This window comes from Hemicordylus capensis, chromosome 15 (genome assembly GCF_027244095.1).
Source record: "Hemicordylus capensis ecotype Gifberg chromosome 15, rHemCap1.1.pri, whole genome shotgun sequence".
NCBI classification, from domain to species: Eukaryota; Metazoa; Chordata; class Lepidosauria; order Squamata; family Cordylidae; genus Hemicordylus; species Hemicordylus capensis.
The window spans coordinates 845,615-857,794 of NC_069671.1; the positions used below are offsets into that span (position 1 = coordinate 845,615).

General features: G+C 53.9%; 1 protein-coding gene across 2 annotated transcripts; it reads right to left on the bottom strand.

Moving 5' to 3' along the window:
• Positions 1-1,260: 1,260 nt before the first annotated feature.
• On the bottom strand, positions 1,261-11,793 carry LOC128338240 (zinc finger BED domain-containing protein 4-like). Of its 2 annotated transcripts, none has more exons than XM_053280430.1 (2): positions 11,669-11,793; positions 1,261-10,883 (listed from the first exon to the last, which is right to left on the bottom strand). In XM_053280430.1, exon 2 carries the CDS (start codon positions 3,921-3,923, stop codon positions 2,592-2,594), a length of 1,332 nt encoding a protein of 443 aa, XP_053136405.1. In that variant the 5' UTR covers positions 3,924-10,883; positions 11,669-11,793; the 3' UTR covers positions 1,261-2,591. The 2 variants fall into 2 exon arrangements, with proteins under 2 accessions (XP_053136405.1, XP_053136406.1); XM_053280431.1 differs by having other exon boundaries at positions 11,601-11,778.
• Between the last annotated feature and the right edge of the window lie 387 nt (positions 11,794-12,180).

Genomic DNA, 12,180 nt, shown 5'->3' on the forward strand with positions numbered 1-12,180 from the left:
GGCGCCTTGGGCTGCTGAGGCCGCAATTCTGACAGGGCTGACCCCGTCGGTTCCCTCCCTGAGGATCTGTGCCTTGGACAGCGGAAGGAGGCAGACATTCAGCAGGTGCAGCTTTTCATGGCATGGAGAGGCAGGGGTGGGGACCATGGTGGCTCAAAGTCTCTGTGCCCCTAAAAATTTTGGAATATGCGGAGATGGCAAAACTTACAGCACTATTAAGAGATCAAAACTTGGAATGTTTTAAAGAAGATTGGAAACCATTTTTGTTGTATTTAAAAAATTACTTCCCTACTATGGACTTGACAGCAGGGTTTGAAATTTAGTATAAATCGCAGGTTGGTTAGTTTAATTATGTTTGTAAGGGCTTGAACTTATGTTTTGAATTATTATTATAGCAAGGGTAAATTTTATAGTTGATGATTCACGAAGAAATGTGAGCGGGAAGGCCATCTTTTATGTGTGTATTTGTAATGAATGACAATATTGCTATTGTTAAAATTAATAAAAAATGAATTTGGAAACTAAAGTCTCTGTGCCCCATGGGCACCATCCTGCAGCCCCCCTTGCATGCACCCTCCTCCCCTCTTGCCCTGTTTTTAAGGCCTCTGGCTGCCTCAATGGGACCCCCCATCGTCCGGTGACCGAGGAAGGACTACAGGCCAGTGGCAGAGCATCTGCTTGGCAGGTTCCGTCCCTGGCAGCATCTCCAGGCAGGCCTGGGAAAGACTCCCTCTGATACCCTGGCGCTGCCAGGCCAGGCCATGGAGGGGAACCGGTTCCTGGCTCCAGGAGGGCCATGGCAAGGTTTTTTAAAATACCGTGGGGGTCAGACCTCCCTCTGTTTTATGAACCAGGACCCCCCCTCCCAAGAGTTCTTGCTGCATTAATAGATTTCTAGCTGCAAGGGTCCTTGGAGGCCTTCTAGTCCACCACCCCGCTCAGAGCAGGAATCGGCCACACCAGGGCTGAACAACTCCGGCCTGCCTGCTGTTACTGGATTACAATGCCCATCAGCCCCAGACACAGTAGTCCATATGCTGGGATGATGGGAGTGGAATTCCAACCACCAGAGCTGGAAGCCAGACGTTGTGCAGCCCTGTGCGACACCATCCCGGACATTCTCTGCAGGCACCACCACCATCATCTGCACAGCTTCTCTGCTCTAGTTTGCACCCAATGCCACTCGAGTAGACCTTGCCAGAGTTCAGACAGGATGTTCCTTTGCCCCACACCCAGAAATAAGAGACAGGACACCGGAAGTGGGTTCCAACTAGGGCCACAACTTTATTAATGCACTTGAGCAGAGGCCTGCACTGGGGCAAAGCCTCCGTGCAGCTGCCACCCCTGGCTGGGGGGGGCAAGAGACTGGACCCCCCCCAACCACCGCCCCTACCTGCCATGGTGACCAAGGGGCTACACTATTTAGTGGCACCGCTCCTAAGCCGGGCCCGGCCAAAAGTCCCTCCCAGTGGGACAGTGCAGAGTAGGCGAAAAACCATCCACCTCCCGGCCAATCGGGGTGGACGGGAAAAATTCCTACTCGGCCCCGAATGGCGGCCGGCTGATCCCACACTGTCGCCTGGGCGGGTCAGCGGATGCCGAGGTGTCCCTGCGGGAGGCCAACCGGGGGGGGCGCTCTTATTGGCGTGCTCTCTGCCCCCCTGGTTGGCCCTACGGGCTGAGGATGCAGCCCACGGTCCACTGTGGGGCCCAAGAGGGTTCCTTGCACCCTCCTGGGAGTAGACACAGCCCCACCACTAAAGGAGCAGTTTTGGGCCCAGTCTCAGGACCAAGAGGAAATGGGGGAAGCCTTGGGCTGCAGCTTCGGAAGCTAGTTTTAATGGAGCTCTGGCTGCCTCACTGGGACCCCCATCGATGTGGGTCACGGTGTGGCTTCCACTCCTGGGGTGATGCAGTTGTTCACGGTGGGGCAATGCCTCCCCTTCTTTGGGGCAGCAGCAGCAGCAGCAGCAGCAGCACCCCCGGCTCCAAACTCAGGCTCAAGTCCCACCTGCTCCCTGCCACCGGATTGGGGCCCTGCCTTGAACCCAGGAGGCGTTTGCCACTATCCTTTCTTCCCCACCCTTTCCTTGAGGCTCTGGAAAGGAGATGGGGGTCCGCTGGGGGTTGCCCTCTCTAGTAGGGGTGTGCATTTCGGGTTTTTGGTGATTCGGCTCGGGACCTGAGCCGAATCACCTTTGTTCTGTTCTGTATCCGAATTTTGCTGACCCGAATCACCCCCGATTCGTTTCGGATTCGGATTTAATCCGAATCCGAATCGATTCGGATCAGCAAAAAGGACCCTGGAGCCAAAAGAGTGGGGTGGGGTGGTAGTGCCTAATGGGTGTAGGCTACCACCCAAATTTCAGGGGGATGGGACAAAGGGCTGATTTTTTGTGATTTTTTTGAAGTTTTTGTGTCTTTGGGGCAGATGGGGGGGCAGAAAGTGTATCTGCCCCAAAAGAGTGGGGTGGGGTGGTAGTGCCTAATGGGTGTAGGCTGCCACCCCAATTTCAGGGGGATCAGACAAAGGGCTGATTTTTTGTGAATTTCTGAGGGTTTTCTTGGGTGCAGCAGAGTGCTAGATTGATTCATTCATTCATGCAACATATAGTACTCTCAACTCTAAATGACCCTAACACTCTCACTTTTCTCTCACTCTCTCCTTTATTACTATGACGAGTATGGGAATGAATCAATCCTATCCCTAGCCTCCTTTCCTCTTCACGCTTCACGTGTTCAACCAGGAGGCCCCTCCACCTGGGCAGCTCGCCAGGAGGCACAGCGCTGCCCTTCATCCTTGGGTCACAAATGCATGCCAGGACATGCCATGCAGATGCGGCCCATGGTGTCTTGAGCCGCTCAACTACCCCAGTCCTCAACCGACCTGCCAGGGCAATCGCAACCCCAGTGGTCAGAGTGGTCTGGAGATTGCTCATTGCCTTCTCCAGGAGAATAGCAGTGGGCAAAGCCAGGCTCAGCGTGGCGGTCTGAGTACACAAGTCGTTCGTAGCAGAATAGAATGGCTCTAGTACTAAGACCAGCTCGCGGATCACCGGCCAGTCATCATAGAGAGACTTGCACAGATCCAAGCAACCACGCGTCCCCAGGCTGTTGAGTGCTCCCTCTTGCTCATGCATGCGCCGGAGCAAGAGAAAGGTGGAGTTCCACCGGGTAGGAACATCCTGGGGGATTTGGTGTTCGGGCAGGCCCAGCTCGATCTGTCTGGCCTTGAGCTGGCGCCTTGCCTTTTCACTCCGGTGGAAGTGGCCCGCTACCTGGCGGCAACGCTCCACCAGGGCGGCCACGGGAGCAGCAGGATCCTGACCTAAACTACTAGAAGAGCCCCGAACACGCTGGTGCTCCTTGGCCTTCTTCGGCGCCTCCTTGAGGCCAAGCACACCCTTCACTACGAGGTTCAAGGTGTGCGCAGCGCAAGCGATGTTCACACCGTAAACCCGCCTAGCAGCCTTGGTGATGTTGGCTGCGTTGTCCGTCACCATGAAGCCCCGGCGGAGGGTTGGCTCCCCGGCCAGCCACGCCCCCACCTGCCGCTCCATGACGGCAGCCAACTCATCTGAAGTGTTGTCTGTGTCCATCGCCTCCACATGCAACACTGCCCAAGAAGGCGTGCATGCATGGGAGGAGCTGGATACAGCACCAGCAGCGCCAGATGTCCCCTCACCCCCATGCCCCCACCAATGGGCTGTCAGGGACATGAAGGCAGTGTGCAGCCCACTGCGGCTAGTCCAGATATCTGCAGTGAAATGCACACTGGTGTTTGGCCCAGCTGCACGCACGGTACAGGGAGGGGACCACCCTCCTGCTGAAAGTGGTCCTTGAGGGGATCTTGTACTCCGGAGAAAGCAGCTGGAGCAGACGCCGGAAGCCGACATTGTCGACAATGGAGAACGGCTGGTCATCAAGAGCGATCATCTCACCAATGGCCCGAGTCACGAGATGAGGCTTTGGACGATCAGACCGCTTCCCAAGAGATTGCACCCACTGATGATCGGTCAGCTTTTCCTGCCTGTGGGCAGGAGCCGCTGGCCGCTTGCTGCTGCTGCTGCCGCCACTACTACTGCTTCTGCTACCAGGTGAGGCACCGGGCCTACTGCCAGTGCCAGAAGAGGTCTCCACACCTGGGTGCCGCGCGCTGACGCATGTGCGACCACAGCCCCGAGGTTGTGAAGTGCATAGGGTCCTTGCCTCTGCTGACCAGTGCCTTGCAGTGGGTGCACACAGCTAAGCTCAAAGTGATCCCAGACCACACTGCCAGACTCCCCAGCGACACGAGGTCGCTTTGTTGGTGGAACTTTTGCTGGTTCCTTCTCGGGCATACCACCACCGATGCCCTCAGCGCTGGCATGGGAAGGCCCAGGGGCAGGAGAAGATCTTCCCTCCTCCTGAGCCCCCTCAGATGCCAGACTGAGCCCCCCACCAACCCCCATAGTGACCGTTTGGGGGGTCCGCAAGGTGGATCTGGCTGGACTGCCAACCCTAACCCAACCTCCTCCACTAGCACCACCTCCTCAGCTGCCACAGGAAGATCTTCTTCCCTGGCAATCTGGGAGGCCCCCCCCCCCTAAATCCTGCCTGGCCGCAGGCCCTGGCATAGGGCCAGGCTGACCCGAGAAGAAGTCAAGCCTGCGCGCCGAAGCAGGGCCGGGGGTGACTTGGGGAGTAGGCCCCTCTTGCCGCCCCCTGCCACGACCAGCTGTAGGGAAGACAAGCCTCCCACTTACTTGTGCCCTCCCTTTTCCTGCTGTCCTCCCAACCATTGCTTTTTAAATCTTTTTTAAAAATTTCAAAATGTGAAGAAGAGGTAGTTGTCTCAGGGGGCAGCAGGTATACTAGAGGGCCAGAAAAACAGTGGATGTGCTGCGGTGCCGGTGACTTTACAATGCCTCCTTGCTTAAGGCTTGTTGTTGTTGGCACAAATGCTGTTGCTGCAAGATCCCAGTCAGAAGTTGCTTACGCCGTGCAATGAATGTGTATCACACGACACAGTCAGTCAGTCACAGAGGGACTGGGAGACAGTGGGAGTTACTTGATGCGCGATACAACAGAAGCAGGATGTGCAACAAAAAAATATAAAAATTAAAAATTAAGATACTAGCTCAGCTGCTGTGCTGTGCACAGGTGCAGGAGGAGTTATTTAAGGCTGGAGCCTTGCGCACACAGTGTGCAGTGCACTTAGTCAGTAGAAGTGAAAGTAAGTTTAGTTGTATTATCTTTCTCTGACTGTTGGTCACTTTGAATGGAATAGACTGGAGAATTTATTTGTTGCAAGTAACTTGTGCTGTTGTTACTAATGTATCGAACGCACTCCACCACAGGGGAAAGTTACTCTCTCTGTGGTCTGAAAGTAACACACAGTTACAAAAATGTTTCAAAAAATTATCTCTGTGTCAATTACACAGGCAAACAAGATGGAAAAGTAACTGTGGGCAGACTAGGCCCTTAAAAAATATTTCTGCAAAATACACAAAAGCAGCAACAGAAATATAAAGTTGCAGCACTACTAGGCCAGGCCACTCTTACAGTCTACTGCTACTCTACAGTTGAACCTCCTCCTAATAGCTAGCTACCGGGGAAGGTTACACACAAACCCTAGTTATTTAAAACCCTATTTATTTAAAACACTATTTATTTAAAACCCAATCTTACAACTATCACACAACACTTATAGAGAAAAGTGAAAACCCCCAAAACCTAAAAACAGGGAAAAATTAATAAACCCCAAACGCACAGTTAAAGAACGGAACACTACAGATTAGAACGCCGTGTGTGACGTGCGTGTGTCTGTGTGTTGTGTGCGTGTGTAAAATATAAATGGCTGGGCCAATCTCACTCAGGTGTAGGCTTCTCCAACGCAGGGTCTCTGGCGTCCACCTCTGAGGGTCTGGTCTGGTGGCTGGTCACACAGGCGGGCCTGGAGTGCAGGCAGGCAGGCAGGCAGGCAGGCACAGGCAGCAGTGACTCTCCGCAGAAAAAAATTGCCCAAAAAAGTGGTTTGGCAAAAAATAGGGTGGGGGGATTCAAAAGGAGAAAAAAAACCCCTCCTTTCCCACCAAGGGCTGCAGGCTGGCAATGCTTGCAGGCAGTCAGATGTTTTTTTTAAAAATCTAAAATCTATTCCTCTTCTCTTCACAAAAAAGGATTTAAAAAAATGGGAAGAGGAGGTTTGCTCTGCAAGGAAGAGGTTTCCAATCCTTTCCTTTAAAAAAATCTCCCCCTCTTCTAGCCCCAACAATGATTAAAAAATGAGCAGAGGGTTTGCCTCTGCAAGGCAGAGGTTTCTTTTTTTAAAAAAATCTCACCCTCTTTTAATCCAAAAAAGGATTTTAAAAAATGGGAAGAGGTTTGCTCTGCAAGGAAGAGGTTTCCTTTCCTTAAAAAAATTCTCCCCCTCTTCTAGCCCCAACAAGGATTAAAAAATGAGCAGAGGGTTTGCCTCTGCAAGGCAGAGGTTTCTTTTTAAAAAAAAAAAAATCTCACCCTCTTTTAATCCAAAAATGGATTAAAAATTGAAAAGTGGTTTGCCCCTGAAAGGAAGAGGTTTCCTTTAAAAAAAAAAAAAATTCTCCCCCTCTTCTAGCCCCAACAAGGATTTAAAAATGAGCAGTGGGAAACCTCTGCAAGGCAGAGGTTTCTTTAAAAAAAAATTCCACCCTCTTCTCTCTTTATTTTAAAAATTGCTTAAATAACGCAGAAAACCAACCAACAAGGCAGAGCACTGGCGTAAATGCAGAAAAACAGCACCCACAAAAATCCAAAATCAAAATGGAGGCAAGACTTACTAAGCAAGGCAGCAGATCTCTCTCTTGTGTCTCTTCTCCCACGCAAGGCAGCAGAAAGGAAGAAAATGGCTACTGGTGGCCCCTTAAATACCCTCCTGCAAAGCCCTCCAAAAATCACCCCCACCCTTGACCCTACCTCCACCTGTACCTGGCCAATGGGAGGGTGTGATTTACTATCCAAACCTTATTTGGTCATTTTCCTCTGCAGGTAGGAACTTTTATTTTCAATGGAGGTGAATGGGAAAATTTTTTTGCATTGAAGTCAATGGAGAAAAAAAGGCGGGAAATTCAAAGAGCTGTCAGAATGAAAATGGAGGGAAAAGAAGAAGGCAATTCTGCAGCCACAAAATGGAGGCTGCAGACATGCCCACGGAGGTCCGAATCACCCGAATTTTTTTCCACGAAATTGGGGTGATTCGGATCGGGCACAGAACATTTCGGAGGTCCTCATGGGTGATTCGGATCGGCTCCGAATCACCCGAAATTCGTTGTTTCGGGCACAGAACAATCTGTGCCCGAAACGAAATGCACATCCCTACTCTCTAGGCTCTTCCTGCCCTGAACGGGGCACCCAGTTCCAGCAGCCACCCAGCAAGGGAGATGATGGATGGGTCCTAGTCTGGCTGGGGGGTTACCTGGCTGAGGCCCCCCTCCTCGGGAGAGGCTGGTGCCAGATGGGGTCCTTCCTTTGTGGTGCGCTCAGAGGGAGTCTCTTCTTGGCTGGGAGGATGGAGAGAGAGAATAAAGACCAGGAGAGCGAGGCAGAGGCAGAGGTCAGGATCCTGGCAACGGTGGGCCCAGCAGTAGGCCAGAACCTTGCAAAGGCACTATAGGAAGGAGGAGGCTGCTCAGGGGGTCTTTCAGGCAGCAATAGGAGGTTTGGCCAGTGAGAAGAAGATCTCCGGAGATCTCTGCTGAGACTGGGAGAGACCAGGGCAGAAGCGGGGAGAGACCAACAAGCTGTATTCCTGGGGTGCTTTAACGAACGGTGGTTTGGAGAGAGAAAATCTAGAAGGAATGATCAATTGAAATAAGGACAATATATAGAAAAATAAGAGGCACGCGTAGTTTAGAAACAGAAAATCTAGAAGACAAATCAATGAAGATCCAAGGACATTCGGGAATTCGAAGACAAAAATGCGAGACCTGGAACGAACGAAGACTGCAGCTTACCCAGGTTCAGCAGCTCGGCAGGTCCTTGGCAGAGGGAGCATTAAGACCTTCCGCGTTTCCGAGTGACTCCGCTCTGGAGTTGCCCCCTTCGATCTTCCTCCTGGGGGGTTGCAGGATTCCACTCACCCTCACCTTCTCTTGCACCAGCAACGGGGATCCATCATCCAGCCTCTTGGGGAGGATGGAGAAATCGCCTCCTTTCCAGGAAAAGGTCTCCATGGAGGGAGAAAGGGAGCAGCATGGATGAGGGCCCCCCGCTGAGAATGTTGGGTGGTATTATCCGTATTATTAATTTTAGTATCGTGGTATTATCAGGGATGACTTGTAATAGCATTAGCAGTGTGAGTAGTCTTGGGAATTAGTATTTGTAAGCCAGCCTGCAGGGCTGTTTTACCGACAGCCAATCCTCAAGCTGCCATGGGGCTAGGGAGGGTCTCCTCCCACCACCACTGGGAGACTCCTTCCCAGGGAGGGGTTGCACATCCTGGCCCCGATGAGCCCCACAAGCACCTCCCTGGCCGACGGCTGGTTCCCAGGCAGAGCTGGTCTCGTGGAGGCCTCCTTTCAGACCCTCCGGGAAACTGAGCCCTGGAGGCTCTCAGAGCCATGGGGAGAAGCAGGGGGGGAGCTCTGGGGCTGGCAGCCTTTTGGCCCTGAGCTTGGACCACCCCAAGGCTCCGGGGATGCCGTGAATCCTCCTCCGTGGCCAAAGGATTCTCCTGGGCCTCTTTGGAGAGAGACCCCTTGGACTTGGACACTGGCTCTGAAGAGCGACGAGCAGCGCCTTCCTCCTCCTCCCAAAGGGACCCACCTGCTTCTAAACCAAAGAGTGAGGTCGGCCAGGGATTTGGATGGCGGCATCATCCGCAGGCTGATGGGGGGGCGGATGGGGGTGGTGGACCGATGGACCGATGGGGGCGGACAGATGGACGGGGGGGGGCAGACACAGACAGGGGGGCAGACAGACGGACAGATGCGGACGGGGGGGTGGCAGACGGACACGGACCATGCCATAGCCTCGCCTATTGCCCAAATACAGAACATGCCAGTTCCCCTCCAGTCTATAGGCCTTCAGTTCAACCCTGGGGCTCTTCAGGTGTTCTTCTCACGGGTTGTTTTCGCTTCTGCCATCCTGTCTAGTCTCGGATGTCCCTGGGAGAGAAGCCACATTCCGGCAGTGAAGGACCACAAGGGCATGCCTCTATCACACAGAACTGATCCGTCCACAACGGAACACAACCCAAACCATCCGGCAGTTGAATCCAGCAGCTTGTAAGGCATCTATTTGGATTAGGCAAGCCCAGGAATGCAGCGATCATGTGAAGAAAGAGACAGAAGAGGATTCCAGGCCCAGAGTAAGAGGAGGAGCTGCAGCTGCATCGGGGGGGGCGGGGACTGGGCCCTGTTCATCACTTAGCCCAGTTGAGAGGGGCTTGCTGGGGCTGGGCGCTGCCACCACCCCTCCTCCTCCAGGGATGCTTCTGAGCCTGGACAGTTAACTCCCGGGGGGGGGGGCATCAGGTCAGGCCCACGGCCAGAGCCAGAGGGGTAGGATTGCCCCCGAGGGGGATGTCGCTCCGGCCTTCCTGCAGAGCAGTGCTGGGGTTTGCAGTCTGCTGGTATCTGCAGAAGCCCTTTCCACCATCCCTCCCGGTCCAGGCCCTCATTTGGATTCTTGCTCCTGGGTTCGAGGGTCCTCCTGTCCTTTTTGCTTCTCAGCGGCTCAGAGAGCCCTCTTCTCTGCACCCACACAGGCTTCTGGAGACGCCGCCCATCTTTCCTTCTCATGGGAACGGCTTGCCACTGGGCCTTCAGTCTCTCGCTTTTCTGAACCCTCTCCAACTCCTTTTCCCTTTAGGGCTTCTAGCTGCAGGATCCTCCCTGGCATTCTTCAGCACTCATTCAAGCCAGCTTCCCTGAAACCGAAGGTGCCCCTCTGGTTGCTTGAAAAGGCCCCTCCCTGTGATGCTCTGACCCCTGAGCAGCACCGTCTCCACAGACCTCATTGAGACCGGACGCCTTCCTCCCAGCCCAGCACACACCAGCGGCAAGGGGGGACCCAGCGGCCTCGTCACATTTTCCAGGCACCCTCACAGCCCCACAAAGCTGGTCTGACGAGCACTGATGATGATATGCCGCTTTCCAGCCAAGTGGTCTGCACTGCAAAAGGCATGAGAAGATCGAAGCCTCTCTGGAGAGAGAACGGAGCAGCAGCAGCCCCAGAAGGCTGCCAGGCTGGGTTGCTTAGGGGACAGTTGCTCCCCCTCCCTCGCCCGATGAATAGAAGAGAGCCTCTACTTTATGAAGCAGCAGGGATGGAGCCCAAACTGTGTGTGCCACGAGGCGGCTTGAAGATGGTTCCCGGTCACAAAACAGCTCACGCATCTCCTGCACGTGCATGCACGAAAAGACCTCAGCAACCGCTAAGGGGAGGGATGCGATGCTGGGCTGGACAGGGACAGTTGCTCCCCCTGCAGAGGAGAAGAGAAGCTCCACTTTGAAAGGGGCCTCTTGGCCCAGTTGGCAGGGGGGATTCCCAAACTGTGCTGCACAAGAGGACCCTGAAATGGTTCCCTCTTCCCAAGGGCCGCGTGATCAAGAAAAGACACAAGGGAGATCCTGGGAGGGGGGGGTCTGTGCTGGGGGCAGGGGTAGGGGCCATTCCTCTCCCCCTGCTCCACAGAAGAGCCCCCACTTTCCAAGGTGCCTCCATCCGGGCCCACTTAAGAGGGGTCCAGCTAGAAGCGGAAACGTTAAAGAAACCCCCAAAGGGAATGCCTTACCTCTTGATGAAGGAGGTCCCAGCACTGAAGAGAAGCCCCTTAAGGTCATCTCACCTTACCTGGCAGGAGGCGCCCAGGAGGCTGCTGGTTGCTGGTGTCCTGGAGAATCACCTTCCTGCTAACCCTGGAAGAGAGAAGCAGAGGACAGAAGGATGCAGCCGAGAGAGAGAGAGAGAGAGAGAACAGCAGAGGAAGCCATCAACCCTGCTTTGCTCACTCAAGATGCCTCTGAGCATCTGACAATTTGGTGGACAGTTGGTGATGCCACAAAGGATGAGGTCACAAAGGGAATGGAAGATTGAGAGAGAGAGAGAGAGAGAGAGAGAGAGAGAGAGAGAGAGAGAGAGAGAGAGAGAGGAGCCCGGTTGGATCAGCGCCAAGGGCCAACTTCTCCCTACTAACTTGGCCAAAGGGCACCTTTTCAAGTGGGGGCTCTCTTCTATTCATTTCATGATTTATTTTTTTATATTTGTATTCTGCTCTTTCTCCAAGGAGTGGTGTACACAGTTCAGTTTCTCCTCACAACAAACCTGTGAAGTAGGTTAGGCTGAGAGAGAAGTGACTGGCCCAGAGTCACCCAGCAAGTCTCATGGCTGAATGGGGATTTGAACTCGGGTCTCCCTGGTCCTAGTCCAGCATTCTAACCACTACACTACACTGGCTTTAGCAGTGGGAGAGCAACTGGCCATTCCTCTCCCCCTGCTCCACAGAAGAGCCCCCACTTTCCAAGGTACTTTTTGGCCCTCTTAGCAAGGGCCCAGCTAGAAGCAGATAAAGGGACTGTTACAGAACCCCCCTCCACAGGGAACAGAAGGAAGGCAGGGCTGCCCTCAGAACTCACCACCACTGGGTGAAGCAGGTCCCAGCACAGAAGAGAAGAGAAGCCCCCTTGTGATCATCACGGCTCACCTGGCAGGATGCGGAAGGCGCCCAAAAGGGAAAGGCCAGCTGGTGTCCTCGAAGCTTTTAACCAGCACTGGAGAATCAGCAGAGACGTTTGGGAAGCAGTTGCTCCACCAGATCCTCCCCCCCCCCCGCCAACACTCCCCCCCCCCGTGAGAGAAGCGACTGCTCCAGAAACAGCAGAGGAGGAAGCCATCAACCAACCCTCTTTGCTCCCTCAAGAAGCCTCTGAGCAGCTGACAGGTGAGAGGACAGTTGGTGGTGATGATGCCACAGAGAGGATGAAGTCACAAAGGGGTCACAAAGCTCCCATCACCCTCAGCTGCAATGCCAGAAGGTCACAGTGGCTGGGGAGGGTGCGAGTGGTTGTTGTCGTCCAGCCAAATCTCCCAAGCTGGAGGACCCCTGGTCTACTCGGATTGACAGGTGCTCTTCAGGCTCTCTGGCCAAGAGCGGCCATGTCCACCAGCAGCCCGGCCCGGCCCGGCCCGGCCCATTCATCCCCAAACTTTTCAGCA